Here is a 17,716-nt window from a genome sequence, read left to right on the forward strand (position 1 = left end):
ACTTGTTCAAATACATATGAAGGTACTAATCAGGCAGGTAGCATCCTAGCTAATATATATGTAAGCAGGGTCTGAATGAGCTGTCCCCAACATCTAGTGATGAACTGGGGGGAAAGATCTCAGGAACTGACTGTACAGTATTTTCACAGACACACCTACTCTGCTTGGAGATCAGCAGATAGTCCTGCATTGCCAAAGTGATCAATTTTGGCTGTTTTGGGTTAAAAGTCATTTTAATATGAGAAGCGCAGTCAGGAAAGTAACTGAAATACTTTCCTCATGAATTGTATTTTCTAAATGGACAACCTACCCTAAATTCTCAATTACTGAGGGACAACCTTCACTCATTGATATATTTTGCTTTCCACGACCAAATCTCTGTACAACTTTTCATGGGTGATGTACCCAAATACTTGGATGCTAATATCTAAACTATATTCTTAAATTTATTCACCTGAATATGGGTTATTGCTGATTATGTACTATATGTATCATATGACTTTTAAAAACATTAGTTTTAATAAACGTTTTAAATGTATTGAATGCAAGAGTAATGAAATATTGTTATCCTTATTGTATGAGTAAAGGGCAGCACAACTCTACTTAGCAAACCCTAATTCAGGGGATCACCCTAACTTGAACATCACTTGCTAAACAGGGGGTAGTGATACCAAATGCAAATAAGAGTTAAAAAGGAGAGGAGCTGGGGGTCCGAAGCTGTTGAAAGGGCCTTTGAAGCTATTTGCAAGAACACATCTATGGGGCCAGTTCATTGTGGCTGTCCCTGGAGTCACCTGTAAGCCTCCCATTGACTTCACTGAGAGAAGTACTGGGTCTAGTACATGTGGTGTTTAAAAAGTGATAGAGAATGCCATGAAGGAACCTGTCAAAGGAAAAATAGTCCAAAGGAGAAAAGCAACTGGAAGGAAGATGAGTAAGTAGTAGCTACCATAAAACTGATCAGCAGAAGTGATCATATTTTCTTTATTTTATATACGTAAAATCTGTGGCTGAGACTTTATCATTGCAATGAAAGTATTCACACTCTCCCAAGCAAACACCATGGAGGGTGGAGGAAGGCAAATAAATATGACTACTGAAAAACCTAGGAGTGAAATTAAAATCGGAAAGTTATTGACCAGGTTGATTTTTATTATTACACAAAGCTCCCCTTAAAGCACCACAGGCCAAATCAGCAGTATTCCTGCTTCCGCAGGTTGTGAGAGGCTCTGTTGGAAGAAATGTACTAATACAATTTAACGTTTGTTTGTAGTGCCAGAGGTGTGCATGGCACTTTATGGAGAGAATACAGAAACGGGGCAACATTTTCAGATGTGCTTAAGCGACTTGGGCACCTAAGTCTCATTGGTAGCTGTGATAAATGAAATGAGAGGAGGGTAGCTCCCTTTTATGGACGCCCAGCCAGCCAATTAGCTATAAAGTCCCTCGTGGTAGTTGTTCTCTGCTTGCTTTACTTGTAAAGCGTTAAAAAGTCTCCCTGGCTAGGTAAAAGAAAGGGAGTCGGCACCTGACCAAAAGAGCCAATGGGACAGCTAAAACTTTTAAAAATTGAAACAAGACTCCCCCTTTGTCTGTTTCAGAGTAGCAGCCGCGTTAGTCTGTATCCGCAAAAAGAAAAGGAGGACTTGTGGCACCTTAGAGACTAACCAATTTATTTGAGCATAAGCTTTCGTGAGCTACAGCTCACTTCATCGGATGCATTCAGTGGAAAATACAGTGGAGAGATTTTATAAACACAGAGAACATGAAACAATGGGTGTTACCATACACACTGTAATGAGAGTGATCAGGTAAGGTGAGCTATTACCGGCAGGAGAGGTGGTGGGGGGGGGGGAGGGAACCTTTTGTAGTGATAATCAAGGTGGGCCATTTCCAGCAGTTGACAAGAACGTCTGAGGAACAGCGGGGGGGAAGGGGTTCCTCAGACGTTCTTGTCAACTGCTGGAAATGGCCCACCTTGATTATCACTACAAAAGGTTCCCCCCCGCCCCGCCCCCAGCTCTATTGCTGGTAATAGCTCACCTTACCTGATCACTCTTGTTACAGTGTGTATGGTAACACCCATTGTTTCATGTTTTCTGTGTATATAAATCTCCCCACTGTATTTTCCACTACATGCATCCGATGAAGTGAGCTGTAGCTCACGAAAGCTTATGCTCAAATAAATTTGTTAGTCTCTAAGGTGCCACAAGTCCTCCTTTTCCTTTGTCTGTTGTTGGTGTTCTCCGGGGAAGAGGGGAACAGAGCAGCAATTATGCTATGAGAAGCTTTAAACCAGGAATGAAAAATCATCAGATTATGCCTAGAACTACTTATTTGAAACCCCCAGATGTGTAAGTGGATCAGGAATGTTTAGAAAGATGTGATTAGGTTTAATTCTGTTTATTTCTTATGGCTAGTGGACTCCTCTGTGCTAACCCAAATGCTTTTGTTTTGCTTGTGACCTTTAAGCTGGACCTCAAGAAGGTTATTCTTGATGTTTAATTTTTGTAAGTGGGATTTTTAAATCTAGCAAAAGCCTAAGATTCAGACGTATTTTCCTCCTTTTTGTTTTTAATAAAATTTACCTTTTTTAAGAACAGGATTGGATTTTTGGTGTCCTAGGAGGTTTGTGCACATGTTGTTTAATTAGGTGGTGGCAACAGCTGATTTCCTTTGTTTTTCTTTCTCAGCTCTTCCCCGGAGGGGAGTGAAAGGGCTTGAGAGTACCCTACAGGAAGGAATTTCCAAGTGCGCCTTCCTGGGTCCCAGGGGTGTTTTTTTTTGCACTTGGGTGGTGGCAGCATCTACCCATCCAAGGTCAGAGAAAAGCTGTACTTTGGGAGTTTAATACAAGCCTGGAGTGGCCAATTTTAATTTTTAGAATCCATACAGGCTCCCACCTTCTGCACTCGAAGTGCCAGAGTGTGGAATCAGCCCTGACAGCAGCCAATGGGAACTATGCTCCTAAATCACTAAGTGCTAATCCACAAAGAGTCTTAGGCACTAAAGTGGTCATTAGGCACTGAAGTCCAACATTTAGGAGCCAATGAGATCCCCCAAACCCATACTCAGCTGCCGCTTCTCCATTTAGGTACCTAAATTCCGTAGGCACTTGTTTCCACTGGTAAAGTCCTGTAGGCGCTAATGTTTCTGCCAGGAGGCATGCACAAAACTGTCAAGCTGTTTGGCACCCTAGCTCATGCCTAGATTCACAAACTAGGCATTTCCCCACCTATTTCACACACAAGCCACACAAAAGATGTGTGTGTGTGTTTATATCCAATAGCCAGGGCACTCCTCTGAGAGACCCAGGATCAAGCCCCTGCTCCAAATCAGACTCAGCAAGGATTCAGACCTGGGTCTCCCACAGCCCAGGCAAGCACCTTGGGTATTCTGGCCTGGGTCTCTCTCACTCTTTCCTGTTGAAGCTGTTCCACTCTGTATAAATAATTCACTATTCATTAGGGCAGAGAGAGAATGTCTGTACAGCCCCTGGGATGGGAAGACCTAGCTTCAAGTCCCTCCTCCAAATCAGGCACAGCTTGGATTTGAAAACAGGTATCCTACATCCCAGTTGAGTGTCCTGACTACAATGGTGTAGGGCCTCTCTCTTTTTTTGAGGGGGTGGGGGTGGGGGTGGGGAGAAAGGACTGACCTGACTTAGTCTCTTAATTCCAGGAGAGGGTTCATAGCTGTGAACCCCAAGTGGAGAGACGTACCTCCCTTCACCCCAGAGTTAGGCACCGACTACCTTTGAGGAGTGGGGCTTAGGCATTCCTTTTGGCATTTCCTGTTGGCTAGCTCAGCTTGCTGTCTTCAGAGAATCCCAGTCTTAGGCACCTAATTCTCCTGTGGGAGCCTGGGCATCTTCCTTGGGGCTGTGGATCCACTAGGCAGCAGGGCACCTAAGCACTAGGTGTTGCAATGATGAGTCTATATCCTATGGACAGATTGAGCCCCCCCCCCCCCCGCCCCCCTCCCCCAAGGAGCTTACAACCTAGGTTGTAAATACTTCAGGAAAGGGATATGGAGTGAAAAAACCTGCAAGTAAAAAAAAAAAGTCACAAGTTGCATCAGTGCCTTTTGTTGGACAGGTACAAAATGGGAGGTGGGTGGCTCAAAGTTGGTTGAGGAAGGGTAGGAGTATGCGTCCCCTACATTTCATTTCCTGCTGTCCTATTGACACCATCTCTATACACCTCCGTTAACTCATCCACAAAGCATGTAACAATAACCTATCTCCCAGAAGAATTGTCAGGTTTAATTAATGGGCTCTTTAGGATAATACTTGGCACTTACAGTGCTTTACATTTACAAAGTAAATTTAATCTTCACAACACTCCTGGGAGATGGGAAAATACTTGCCTTTTTATACACAGGGATACAGGGCTAGCTGCTGATCCTGACTGCAGGTTAATGGTAGTACATTACTTCATAAATTGCCCACAGAAGTAAATGGAACTACTTCAGAAACTACAATTCAGACATAGACAACAAAAACAAACTCAGAGCCTCTTCAGCTGACTTGTTTGTGAGGGCAGAATTAACCTTTCCAGGCTCCCAAAACAACCTCTTGTCTCCACACCTGGCAGCTGATAGAGGGTATCTACACTGCAATTAGACACCCTGGACTGGCCTCTGCCAGCTGACTCGGGCTTGCAGGGCTCAGTTTAGGGGCTATTTAAATGCAGGGTAAACATACCTTTACTCTTCCTTAAATGGGCTGCAGGGGGGCGAACCCTAGGCTTTTCTATTAACCTTGGCCTTTCTGTGGAGGAATTCTAGAGTGTCTTGCATTAGTCACCATCACCAGTTTAGCTCTGGAACTCCAATGGGTGGTACGCTCCATCAGAGAGCCCCCACAGAGCAAAGATTCGTGAACTTTATTCAGAGTAAATCAATGCAATAACATGCTCATAGCCACAAACTCTACCAGAGATTAAACTAGAAACTCTGCAGCCACTGCAAAGGAAAATTGCAGACTTTTAATTAATTAATTAATTCCCTATATATGTTATATTATCTGTCTGAGGAGCACCTAGTGCAATGGGGGTCCTAGTCTATGACTAGGCTCCTAGATACTACTGTAATACAAATAAACAAATAATAGAATTAACCAGAAGTGGTTTTATTTGTACCAGGGAAAACTGCATCATGCCAATGACACCAGACTGAATGATCCCAGCTAAGAGATTATCTGTGTCCTGCATCTTATCAGACAGCAGGGTTTTTTGCCCTTCAAACTACTCAAGTTGGAAAAAATAAAGGGAAAAAAAGTCATTCTGCCTCCACCTCCATGTTTCACTAACAAATTAGAATAGCTGGTAGAGACTCCTCTTAGATCGTAGGTGGAGAAGAAATATTAACTTCCCTCATTCTTGTGCCAGTTCCACCTATCCAAATTATCTGTATGGTTTCACATGTGAACTCTATTATCCTGAGTGTAATATATCACACTTTTGTACTTACATAACACCTTCTGCTTACGAGCCTCAAAGTGCAAGACAAATATTATTGAATTAAGCTCATAATGCCCCTGTGTTCTACTTATTTTGTTTATTCAGACTCGGTCACTGCACCTGTCTATGGCTCGAGACGCATTACAAAATTTGATATAAAACAGCTTCAATGCAATATTAGCACAGGGCCCACAAACAGGCCTGTAGATCATTTGAGAAAACACACAGACCTGACAACCCCAGGCAACATCCAGAATCCGGCTTCTCCTCCATCAAATTACCCCACTTTACATGATCTGGGAGTGTTTGTCTAGACCACTGAAACGCCCTGGTCTGCATAAGGGCAATATTTAATGCACTTGCATCCTTGTGGCTTTTGTGTAGTGAGAGCCTGATCCCACTGAGTTCACTGGGAACAGGACCAAAACCTGACTACAGTGGGGAGATTTATACAGTGCTCCTGAGAACCTCGCAATATCACAGCAAGTGAAGCTTTACTGTTTTGTGCTAGTTTTCTCAGAGTGCTAGGACAGGTCACAGCCCTACAACTGTTCCTCCCGGCAATTTCCCAAACCATTGGCTGCAAGATCCCCTTTGCCAGGGATTGGCTGTGTCCACATGTCTCAAACTGGTGGAACGGAATGTGTAAGATTTCAAAACAATTAATGGATCTTAAGAGCTGTGAAGAGAACACAGCAGTGCTGTCTCTCAGGTCTGTCCTCGGTCCACTGGTCTGCAGCTGTTCCAGTGTAAAACAGTTTTCTTCTTCTTGAGGGTTGGAGCTCAGTAAATCAGACAGTGGAGGATACTTCTAAAAGAGAATGGAGCTATGAGGGTGAGAATGTTATGATATCTGAAATCACAGTCCCCAAACATGAGGTGTTGAGTGAGGAACACAGCTGCAACTACCCAGATTTCCACATAGCTTGAGTCCCAGCTTATTCCCCTTTATCTACCAGGGACTATACCCCGTATGGAACTCCATACCGTACACAGAGACATATAACCCTAGGGGTTGTGAGACCTGGGACTTAGGCCCTTAGTTTCTAATCTGCCGGGGGTGCTTCTCCCCCAAAGTCCACCCAGGCCTCACCCCCACTCCACTCCTTCCCCCGTGGCCCCACCCCCTTCGCGCCTCTTCCCGCCCCACCTCGTTTCACCCCTCCCCCGAGCATGCTGGGCCCTCGCTCCTCTCCCCTTCTCCGCAGAGCCTCCTGACACTGCGAAACCGCTGATCCGCAGCAGGCGATAGGCGCTGAGAGGGAGGGGGAGGCACTAATCAGCGGGGCCCGCCAGCAGGCAGGAGATGCTGGGGGGAGGGGGAGATTCTGGTAGGGAGGCTCCTCTTTGCCCCCCCGCCCACCTGCCGCTAGCCTCCCCACCCGCCTCCTCACAATTTTATTGAAGCGCAGGGCCCCCCCAAAGTGCGGTGCCTGGGACGGTCACCCCGATTCGCCATACCCAAGGGACAGCTCTGCAGGTAACAGCCCATTAATATACTGCAAGTAAATTTACGACAATGAGAAAACAAAGAGAACATAAGAACAAAAGAACGGCCATACTGGGTCAGACCAAAAGTCTGTCTAGCCCAGTATCCTGTCTTCCAACAGTGGCCAGTGCCGGGAGCTCCAGAGGCAATGAACAGGACAGGCAATCATCAAGTGATCCATCCTCTGTCGCCCATTCCCAGCTTCTGGCAAACAGAGGCTAGGTCGGGTTGGGCAAACTACAGCCCGCGGGCTGCGTCCAGCACATCAGAAGTTTTAATCCAGCCCTCGAGCTCCAGCTGGGGAGCGGGGTTGGTGGCTTTCCACACGGCTCCCGGAAGCAGCAGTATGTCCCCGCTCCGGCTCCTATGCATAGGGTCAGCCAGAGGGCTACGCACACTGCCCTCGCCCCAAGCGCCGCTCCCTGCAGCTCCCATTGGCTGCGGTTGCTGGCCAAGGGGAGCTGCGGGGGGTGGCTCTTGGGGTGGGGGCAGTGTGCGGAGCCCTCTGGCAGCCCCTATGCATCCACGCAGGAGCCGGAGTGGGGCATGCTGCTGCTTCAGAGAGCTGCAGGAGCGTCTGGCCACGCCTCCACAAAGGAGCCAAGGGGGGACATGCCGCTGCTTCTGGGAGCTGCTTGAGGTAAGCACCAACCAGAGCCTGCACCCCTAATTCCTCCTCCCCATGCCCCAAGCCCCTGCCACAGCCTTGATCCCCCTCCTGCCCTCTGAACCCCTCGGTCCCAGCCCAGAGCACCCTCCTCCACTCCAAATCCCTCATCCCCAGCCCCACCCCAGAGCCTGCACCCCCAGCCTGATCCCTCAAGCCCCCCCAGTCCCCAATTTCGTGAGCATTCATGGCCCACCATACAATATCTGTACCCAGACACCATCCCTGCCCATCCTGGCTAATAGCCATTGTTGGACCACCTATCCTCCAGGAATTTATCTAGAGGCAGAAATGAAGCCTCTCTGAGTAGACGGACAGACATAAACAAGTGGGATGTGAGCAAACAAGTAAAAGGAGGGGAAGTGGGGTATGTACAGCGAGGGATCTGTAGAAAGAGCCGCTCAGCCACGCTAGCTTCACACAGTGACACCCCCAAACCCTATTCAGATCATCTTCTCCCTCTCCCGCATGTCGGTCTCCCGGCTTCTTTTCAATTCGCAAGAGGCAGAAGCTGCAAAGTCTGGCTCAGGATCCGGATCGTCCCAAGGGCCTTTGAGTCGGGGAGGGGCTGATCTGAAACACGTTGCAAAGTCCTGCTCCCCCTAAGAGGCCGGAGACTTGCGGGGCTGCCCCCAGGGAGGCGCCGTAGCCCGGAATCCCCCTTCCCTGCCTGCGGGAGCGAACCGGACTTCGTCCCGGCGCGGCGCGGGCTAGGGGCCAGCGGCAGCGCCCCGCCCAGGGCCGGGTCGCCGGGCGGCGCGGAGCGGCCAGACCGGGCCAGCATGTGGGCCGCGCTCCGGAGCGGCGCCGAGCGGACCTCGCCGCGGGGCAGCCGGGGTCGCGTTTGGGCTCTGAGCCTGGGGGTGGCGGCCGCGCTGCTCCTGCTCGGCTTCCTCATCGGTACTGTGCCAAGCAGCGGGCTCGCCAGCCTGGGCGGCTCTGCTTTCCCGGCCCGGGGCGAGCTCGGGGCCCGGCGGTGGGGTGGGGAGGAGGGCTCTGGCTGGGATAAAGGGGGTGGGGGCCCACACAGGGAGTGAGCCCCTTTAGATCGGGTGAGGTTTGTTTGCGCTTCTCTAGGCCAGTGGTTTTCAAACTTTTTTTTCTGGCGACCCAGTTGAAGAAAATGGTTGATGCCCCGCTGGGCATGAGGGGTTTGGGGTGTGGGAGGGGTTGGGGTGCGGGGGGTGAGGGCTGCGGGTTGGGGCTGGGAATGAGGGTTCAGGGTGTGAGAGGGGGCTCAGGGCTGGGGCAGGGGGTTGGGGTGCGGGAGCGGGTCAGGGCTCTGGGCTGAGGGTGCAGGCTCTTGGGTGGGGCTGGGGATGAGGAGTTTGGGGTGCAGGAAGGGGCTTCGGGCTTGAGGGGGGGCTCATGGCTGGAGCAGTGGGGTTCGGACACGGGCTTACCTCCGGTGGCTCCTGGTCAGCAGCGCAGCCTGGGTGCAGAGGCAGGCTTCCCACCTGTCCTGGCACCGCGGACTGCGCTGCGTCCCGGAAGCGGCCAGCAGCAGGTCCGGCTCCTAGGTGGAGGTACACAAGTGGCCCTGCACGGTTCTCCCCCAACAGGCACCGTCCCCCCAGCAGCCACTGACCGATTCCCGGCCATTGGGAGTGCGGAGCCAGTGCTCGGGGCAGGGACAGTGTGCAGAGCCCCATGGCCCTCCTGCCCAGGAGCTGGACCTGCTGCTGGCCACTTCTGTGGCACAGCGCGGTGTCAGAACAGGTAGGGACTAGCCTGCCTTAGCTGGGCAGCACCATCATCGGGACTTCTAACGGCTCAGTCAGTGGTGCTGACCAGAGCCTCTGCGACCCAATGCCTTACATTCCACGACCCAGTACTGGGTTGTGACCCGCAGTTTGAAAACCACTGCTCTAGGAGAGCAAGCCTGCTCCACTTTGCTATCGCTCACTGCGGGGTAAAGTGCCCTGTACAACACCCTGGACCACGGCAGCCGGATCAGCCCCTGATTCGCAGCAACTGAGCTCACAAGCAAGCATGTTGGGGGGGGGGGGGGGAATTGGTGTTTAAACGGAGAGTTTTAGGTGTGATTGTTTTACACGTTTACTGGGGAGAGGAATAGTGCAGAGAGGGCCAGAACAAAAGACAGAAGAGAGACACGCACTGAAAGAATGAGAGACACACACTGAAACAAAGAGCCTCAGATGAATAGCCACAGACTGGCTGCTAGAGAGCACTCGCTTTTTCCCTTGGAGGGATGTTTTTCTTTTAACTCCTCATCTTCCCCACCACTGAACTGAGCATTTTCCATCGGAGACTTCCATTTCCCCCCAGTTCCACAGGTTAAAAGGGAGCAGTAATGGAAAAAGATATAAGAAAAGGCCCCAAAAGCCCTACCTTTAATCTTGGGGGAGTGTCTGTCGTTTATTCATGGTTTGTGTCCCTAGAAAGCCTTAGCTGAATTATTTTCAGAAATATCAGAAGCAAAACAATCATTATAACAGTTAACTTTTGTTTAAGGAGACATTATAATAACAGATGTTTCATAGGACAGACGTTTGGAGTATGCAGAGACCAAAGTCACAGAGATTTACATGTCACTCCATGAACTTGCAACCCACGTCCTTTGCTTCTGTGCGTCTTTCTAAAGATGTTGTCTTTCTGCTGAGATGAATTGAACCAACATGCATTAAGGTGATTAATCATTTGGTGGCCTGGTGCTTATTGGAAGGTAGATGGAACTCTTCAAAATCCACAGTCAAGTAGGGTTGCATTCCGTCTGTCTTATCTATCCAGGCTATAAGCTCTCTTACTTTGTGTTGGCTCAATGTCTCGCACATCAGACTTTGATCTTGGTTGTGTCCTCTAAACACTAGTGTAATAAAATCAACAATAAAGGGCATGATGAAACCTTGATGTGATACTGAAGGGTATTGTCATGGGCCATAGAAATAATGTTTTCTTAGTGCTCTTATCATTGTATTTTGCAGGCTGGTTTACAAAACCTACTGATGAGGTAATAGCCACTAATTCTCATGAAAAGGTGAAGAAGGCATTTATGGCTGAAATGAAAGCTGAAAACATCAAGCAGTTTCTATAGTAAGTGAAGTCTGTACTTATCTATCCACAACATTCATCTGTGATCAACTAGTACAATGACTAGGTTTGTGAATAGACTTTGGGTTATAGCCTGTGTCTAAAATACCCATGTGAGTCATATTTGGCAGTGGAGCCCATCACAGGTCCTCCTGTTGCTTCTTAACTTCTGTGGAAAACAGTGGTCCCTCTATAGAGAGCAAGGACCAATGATTTCAGAGTGGTCAGACCCTCACTCTATGCTTCGCTGGTGTGGTAATCAGTTTAAGAGGACTCAGAGTCAAGGCTGTCACCCCATCACAGCCCAGCCTTCCCCACTGCAGCCAGGTTCCATTTGCAGGGGAGTGTTTACCGTGCATCAATTTTCAGGCAATGCTCTGACTTCAAAGGGAGATATACAAGTGGATCGGGGACCTAAATCAGGAGTGACGCCACTGAAATTAGCGGAGTTACACCAGTGTAAATGGGAGGAGAACCAGGCAGCAGGTCCTTGCCTTCCAGACTATTTGCAGGTTAGCCCCTCCTATTTGTCTGCTCTTGTCCCCTACTCACATTTGCTATGTCCAATCACATGTCCTTTTTATTTTCGTCTGCCACTCTGACTCTGGCGACGCCTTCCATGTGGACCCTATGTCTGGAATCTCCTCTCTGATATGCCTTTAAGATCTACTCCTTTGTGATGAGAATAATTTATATGGGAGTCTGGAGATGGGGTAGATACCAGCTGGTCAATTTAAAATCTGACCAATTACCACAAAATATATCTGTGGTTCTCACGCCTTCAAGTTCCTTCTTAAGGATACATTTAATCCAAAAGGCTTATTCCACTCACCCATCCCAAAGCATGTTAACTAGGAGGGTAGGCCCAGATCGTCTGTGGTATTTAGGCACTTAGCTCCCACTGATTTCAGATTTGAGGATCTGGTCCATAATGTTTTAAATAATCTTGTCCTTGTTTTAAAGCCCAGCTGGAAGGCTGTTAGCATCTCCTGAAAATTCAGACAATGATACAAGGGGGTGGGGGAAGCATAGATTTAAAAAAAAACCACCCCATAATAGTCCTTAATTTCCATAATTTATTCTAGAAACTTTAATTAGGGAAAAGTTGAAACATATTTAGTAATGTATATGATGTGGTTGGGTAAATTTATTAGTAGTCTCTTAATGGAGTCCAGCATTTGTTAGAAGCTATTATTAATTCCAGTCAGGAACAGACCAGAGACCTCTGTTTATTGCTAGTAATTAACTTTCAGTGTAAAAAAGTATCAGTGATTTAGGGATTCTGCCTTACATATAACTCCCAATCTTTTAAAAAACACATGGTTGTGCCTGGGTGGAAATGTTCTTAGAAAAACAATCTCACTGGATGAGATCATGGCAAGTCCACTGATTTAATGTTAAATGCATTTGCCACAAACCATTGCAATTATTAAATTACCCTGGACTAAATAAGCTCAGGCTAAAGGCCCAGGATTGTATCGGAAATAAAATTTTAACCCAGGATTTGGTTATTACCAAAGTAAGATGGTTGCTAAACATTCTTGCGGTGGGATTGCTTTATGCCATCAGAACTCCCTGTCTCTATGCCTAACATTGCTGCCTCAGCTTTTGAAACACAGGCAGCTCTGAGGTCGGCTACAGCAGGAACACAACAGTAATACTGAACAGCAGATTGGTGCAGGAAATGAACCCAACATCCAATAAAAACAGCAAAGGGAATATAAGGATGGAGAATTCAATTACTGTGTTTGAAATGGATCATAGCCAGGAGGATCCTGGGAGTTAAACGTTCCCAACTCTAATGAAAAATGCCACTCTCTCTTTAATGACCACAAATGGTCCGAGCCTCAGTTCTGCATGTCACCTCCACCAGAACAGTTGCTCCAACACCATGTTAGGACATGGGCTTAATATTTACTCAGGGAGTATTGGGTTATCCACAGACATTCTTTGTAAAAGTAGAGGAACACAGGTCTGCCAGAGTGCTCACTTTGCCAGCTCTGTTCTCATTGATCTAAGGAGCAAGGGTCAAAGTTGTTCTCAATCATATCTCTGTAGTTCACATAATATTGCATGACTGAGTCATATAGTGACTCTAGGGCTTGGCTAGTAACTGCTCTCTGTAAAAGTTGCATTGCCTGATCTTCACCAGAGTGCTGGAGTATCAGGAATTCTCCCCAGGTTAGGGCTCAGATGCCACTGTACACAAGGGTGCCCTAAATGTGGCAGATGGAATGTACTTACAAATACATAATCTAGTATTTTCAAAAAGCAATATCAGTGTAATGAAAAAAGTAAGTATTTAATTAAGTGATATAAAACAAAGGAAGTACTAGGTACATATGCACATTGGTAGGCAGCCTCCCAGACTACCATATTTTTGTAAAGGTTAAATAAATACTACAGTTAATTCAGATGTTACATCGGTAACATTTAACATTTGCAAGACAGGAGGAAAAGCTACAGTCCTTTCAGTTTAGTGGACTGATCTGAGGTCTCACGTCCTTTGTCTGCATCCAAAAAAAAGCTTAAGGCAGGCAGCATGACACTATCTTCAAAGGCAGTGAGGAGAGCAGAACTGTTTGAACTGGTTTGAACTGGTAAAAATGTCTGAAGTGCCTAAGTCTCTTAGAACTTAAAGTCCCATTTTCAAAAATGACTTAGGTTCCTAACTTTCATTGAAAGTTAATTGGAGTTAGGCTCTTAAGGACCAGATTTTTAAAGGCATTTAAGCCCCTAAAAGTCCAGACAGGATTTTCAAAAGTGCCTAGGCACCTAATTCCAGTGAAATCAGTGGGAGGTGGGACATCTAGGTGCTTTTGAAAAATCCCACTAGGCATGTATGTGCATCTTTAGGTGCCTAAAGACCTTCAATATTTTGGCCTCAGTCATTTGAAAATGGAACTGTTTGTGAATCACTATCAAGCTGATAGTGATTTCTTCAAATGGATTTGTTATAAATACTGGCCAAATAAATATCTGGATACTTGTATCACCCCCCTCACCATAGTATCGGAGTGCCTCACAAACAGTAGATGAGTTTGTACCCACAGCCCCACTGTGAGCTAGGGAAGTGTTTTTCCCATTATACAGATAGAAAACTGAGGTTAAGTGACTTGCCCAAGCTCATATAGGAAGTCTGTAGCAGAGCTAATGTCTCTTTCCAGTGCCCTAACCACAAAGCCATCCTTCCTCAATAGTCTCCATAAATAATATTTCAGAACTATGGTTGTTCACAACCTTTTTTCAGACTGTTCATTCTGTCTATTCGCTGTTCATTATTCATGATATGTGATGGGTCAGCTAGATCACAAGGTACTGTTTTTTTATCTCTGATTGGATGACTGAATCTTTTTAAAGAGGCAAATAGCAATAATCAACTTACAGGGTAAATTTTTTTTGGACAAATAATCATTTGTGCCAAAATTCATTAAGACTTGGGAAGAACATCATGAATATTGCATATCATATGGCCCCATGAACAGTAGCAAATCAAATATAGAGATCAGATTTTCAGTAAATTAGTAAATCAGTGTTTCTTCAGTGTTTGGCTGTAGTACAGGGGAATAATAATAATATCTAGTTCTTATCAGTAGATCTCCAAGTGCTTTACAAAGGAGGTCAATATCATTATCGCTGTTTTAGAGATGGTGAAACTGAGTCACAGAGTGGTGAAGGCCTATCCAGCAGGCCAGTGGTAGAGCTGGGAATAGAACCCAGGTCTCCTGAGAATTTCAATGCAGTGATCTATTCACTAGGCAACACAGAAGGGGGCAGTAGTAGTAGTTGAGGGGAAATTGAAGTCTTTGATGTCTATGTTTATAAAACTAACTTAAAACCATAGGTACAGGGATGACGGAGTAGCTGGTTTATTCTGGGTAGTTCTGATGGCTTTTTATATGTTTTAAAATGTACTTGTTTCCAGTTAAATCAAGGTTGCTTCTAATTACAAAGTCCAGTTCCTACTATTGACTGCTAATAAATGCCCATTTCTTTTCCCCAGTAATTTTACACAGCGTCCTCATCTCGCAGGCACAGATGAGAACCTGCGCCTTGCACAGCAAATCCAAGGCCAGTGGAAGGAATTTGGATTGGATTCAGTTGAGCTGGCTCACTATGATGTCCTGTTGTCCTACCCTAATGAAACGAATCCCAACTACATCTCAATTATTGATGAGCATGGAAATGAGGTAAAGAAGACATCAGGTTTTGCAACTCATATTTGTCTACACAGGGAAGTTAGTTTAGATCAGAGTAGGATGTGAATTTAAAGTGGAATAGTTAATCCTTATTAACTCACTCTGTGGATGCTCTTTTTCTGGATTAGGAGTGATTTCTTTTGAATTATCTTAGTCCACTGAAGGATTAAGTGGATTAAGATAAGATTAAGATAATTCAGAATAAGAGTGTCCACATAGATAATTAATCAGGATTAGCTCCCCATGTAGACAAACCCTCAGAGGAAAAACTCACTTTCATATACCTTGGGATAAGAAACTGTGGGTTTGGGGAGGGGAAATCTATCCTCCACTCTGCCAGTGTTTTACTGTATGAAAATCATGTTGGGCCCAATCCAAAGATCATTGAAGTCAGTGGTAAGAGACTGTCACTGACTTCACCAGGCTTTGGACCAAGACTGAGACCTTAATCTTTTTGTACCTTAATTTTCCCTACTGTATATTGGGGAAGATAACGCTTGCCCATATTTGTAGAATGTATTGAGATCTATGGATGGAAGAAGTATTACATAAATGCTGCTTATTACTGTTTTATTTTAAACTGCCACGCCAAATACAAGGAGAAAAGAAAGTGTGACAGGTTTCAGAGTAGCAGCCGTGTTAGTCTGTATCTGCAAAAAGAACAGGAGTACTTGTGGCATCTTAGAGACTAACAAATTTATTAGAGCATAAGCTTTCTTGGCTACAGCCCACTTCATCAGATGCATAGAGTGGAACATATAGTAAGAAGATATATATATACATGCAGAGAAGGTGGAATTATTATCCTGTGTATAATAGCTCATCTTAATTAATTAGCCTCTTACCATTTGAATGGCAACTTCCACCTTCTCTGTATGTATATATATATCTTCTCGCTATATGTTCCATTCTGTGCATCCAATGAAGTGAGCTGTAGCTCACGAAAGCTTATGCTCAAATAAATTTGTTAGTCTCTAAGGTGCCACAAGTCCTCCTGTTCTTTTTTTTTAAAAAAATTGTGTTCTGCTTCATTATTCACATACTTACAGTGGAGGTAATTGTGCTGTGTTCAAACTTTGTAGTTCTAAGGGTGGCAGTATGTGTCTAGGGCTAGAGCGTGGGCCTAAGGCTGTATCTACACAAGCAAAGACTGGATGTGTAGTTCACCACCAGTGCAGCTCCTTTGCTGATGGAAGCTGTGGTGTATACAAACCTTAGCCCTTTTTACCACTGTGTTGCCTATCCCTGGGTTGCATGCTGTGCAAAGAGAGCCCCATGGGCGGGCCACTGTGCCTGCGCATATTTCATTGAGGCTCCGTGCTCGTGCAGGGTCTACCGATTTAGTTCTCTTTGCAAGATCAGGGCTTAAGCCTGCAACCTGAAGCGCATGCCCAATAGCTAGGCAGGAGGAACCCTAGGTTAGATAGCAGAACTAGATTAATCTAAACCATAACCATCTGAGAAATATGCCCGTTTGGACTGTGCCTCTTTCTAATATTATGTCTTCTTTTTCTTCTTTCACACTAGATCTTCAATACATCATTATTTGAGCCTCCCCCTCCAGGATATGAGACTGTTACAGATGTTGTGCCACCATACAGTGCCTTCTCAGCCCAAGGGGTACCAGAGGTAAAGAGGTTAGAACTCTGAAATTCCAGGTTCCCAGCCATACAGTAGGGTTGCCAGTTTTGACTGGACATATTCCTGGAGGTTTCATCACATGACATAATCTTAAAAGTTTAATCTTTAATTCCTGAAGACTCCTGGACAATGCTGGAGGGTTGGCAACCCTACCCTACACTTATACCATGAGACCACATCATCCCTAAAAAGTGTTAGCCCTTGTGTATTGGGAAAATTTTGAATTAGGAAATTATATTTTCCTGCTTAAATTTTGCCCTCTAGCTTCAGTTGGAGATGTTCCTTTGACTCTCTTCCTAAAAAAAAGATGTTTAGTGTTGTTGGCTGCTATATTCCACCCCAGTAATCACTGTAAACTTAGTTTAATGTTTTCAATCTTGGGTAACAAGTCAGGATCCTAAATCCACATTTAGGTATCTAAATAAATAACATTGTTTTCAAAGGTGTTGTGTACCCACAGCTTCCACTGACATCAATAGAAATTCTGAGCTTCAGTATCTCAGAAGATGGCCATATAAACGTGCCATATAAATATAAGGGATCCTGGCCCCATTGAAGTCAATGGGAATTTGCCATTGACTTCAGTGGGGACAGGATTTTGTCCAAGGAGAAACTTTGTAACTTATGGGCTTGTCTATTTTGGGAAAACATGTCATGTTAGAAATTGTGTTAACTGACATGTTTTAATTAGCACAGTGTTAAACGCTACTTTGTCCTTAGTGTAGACAAGGACAGCCATATTTCAAAACAAGTTAGCTTAACCAGCAAGCACAGGTGACTAATATGTATTAAAATATCATGTGCTAGCTAGCACATGTTAAGATACATATTTTTCCTCAGGTAGACATGGAGGTAGGTATTCAGAAGGTCAAGTGGCACATAGGTGCTTAACTCCCATTGAAATTCAATAAGAGATAAGTGCTTAAGTGTCCTTTATGTCTCTAAAAATCTAACCCACGGCCTCTCAGGGCAAATTTTTTTTTACCATCATGTTAACTAAACAATATGAGTTTAATAACTTTTCTAACATGATGCATTTTACCAGTAGACATGCTCTGTTATGAGCAACGAGTATTTAACTGGTATCCCAAGTCCTTCAAAATACACTTGTATGAAACATTAGCTGGTGATGAAATGCTCGGTACTCATGGGTATCTGTGTGGTTATACTTTAATCAGCCACACAATCTATGGACTGGTTTCAGAGT

The 17,716-nt window shown here is 45.5% G+C and overlaps 1 protein-coding gene across 2 annotated transcripts in view; it reads left to right on the forward strand.

Annotated features, from left to right (window-relative positions):
- Window positions 1-8,384: 8,384 nt before the first annotated feature.
- The window catches only part of LOC141989578 (glutamate carboxypeptidase 2-like), a 54,191-nt gene continuing 44,859 nt past the window's right edge, over window positions 8,385-17,716 (forward strand). The window contains exons 1-4 of one of the 2 annotated variants that reach the window (XM_074956429.1): window positions 8,385-8,518; window positions 10,564-10,672; window positions 14,673-14,859; window positions 16,396-16,497. In XM_074956429.1, coding sequence (XP_074812530.1) covers window positions 8,401-8,518; window positions 10,564-10,672; window positions 14,673-14,859; window positions 16,396-16,497 — 516 coding nt within the window. In that variant the 5' untranslated portion in view covers window positions 8,385-8,400. Of the gene's footprint in view, window positions 8,519-10,160; window positions 10,268-10,563; window positions 10,673-14,672; window positions 14,860-16,395; window positions 16,498-17,716 lie in introns of those variants that run through there. The other variant, XM_074956437.1, reaches the window with a different exon arrangement.

Source organism: Natator depressus, chromosome 1, assembly GCF_965152275.1.
Source record: "Natator depressus isolate rNatDep1 chromosome 1, rNatDep2.hap1, whole genome shotgun sequence".
In the NCBI taxonomy this organism is placed as follows: Eukaryota; Metazoa; Chordata; order Testudines; family Cheloniidae; genus Natator; species Natator depressus.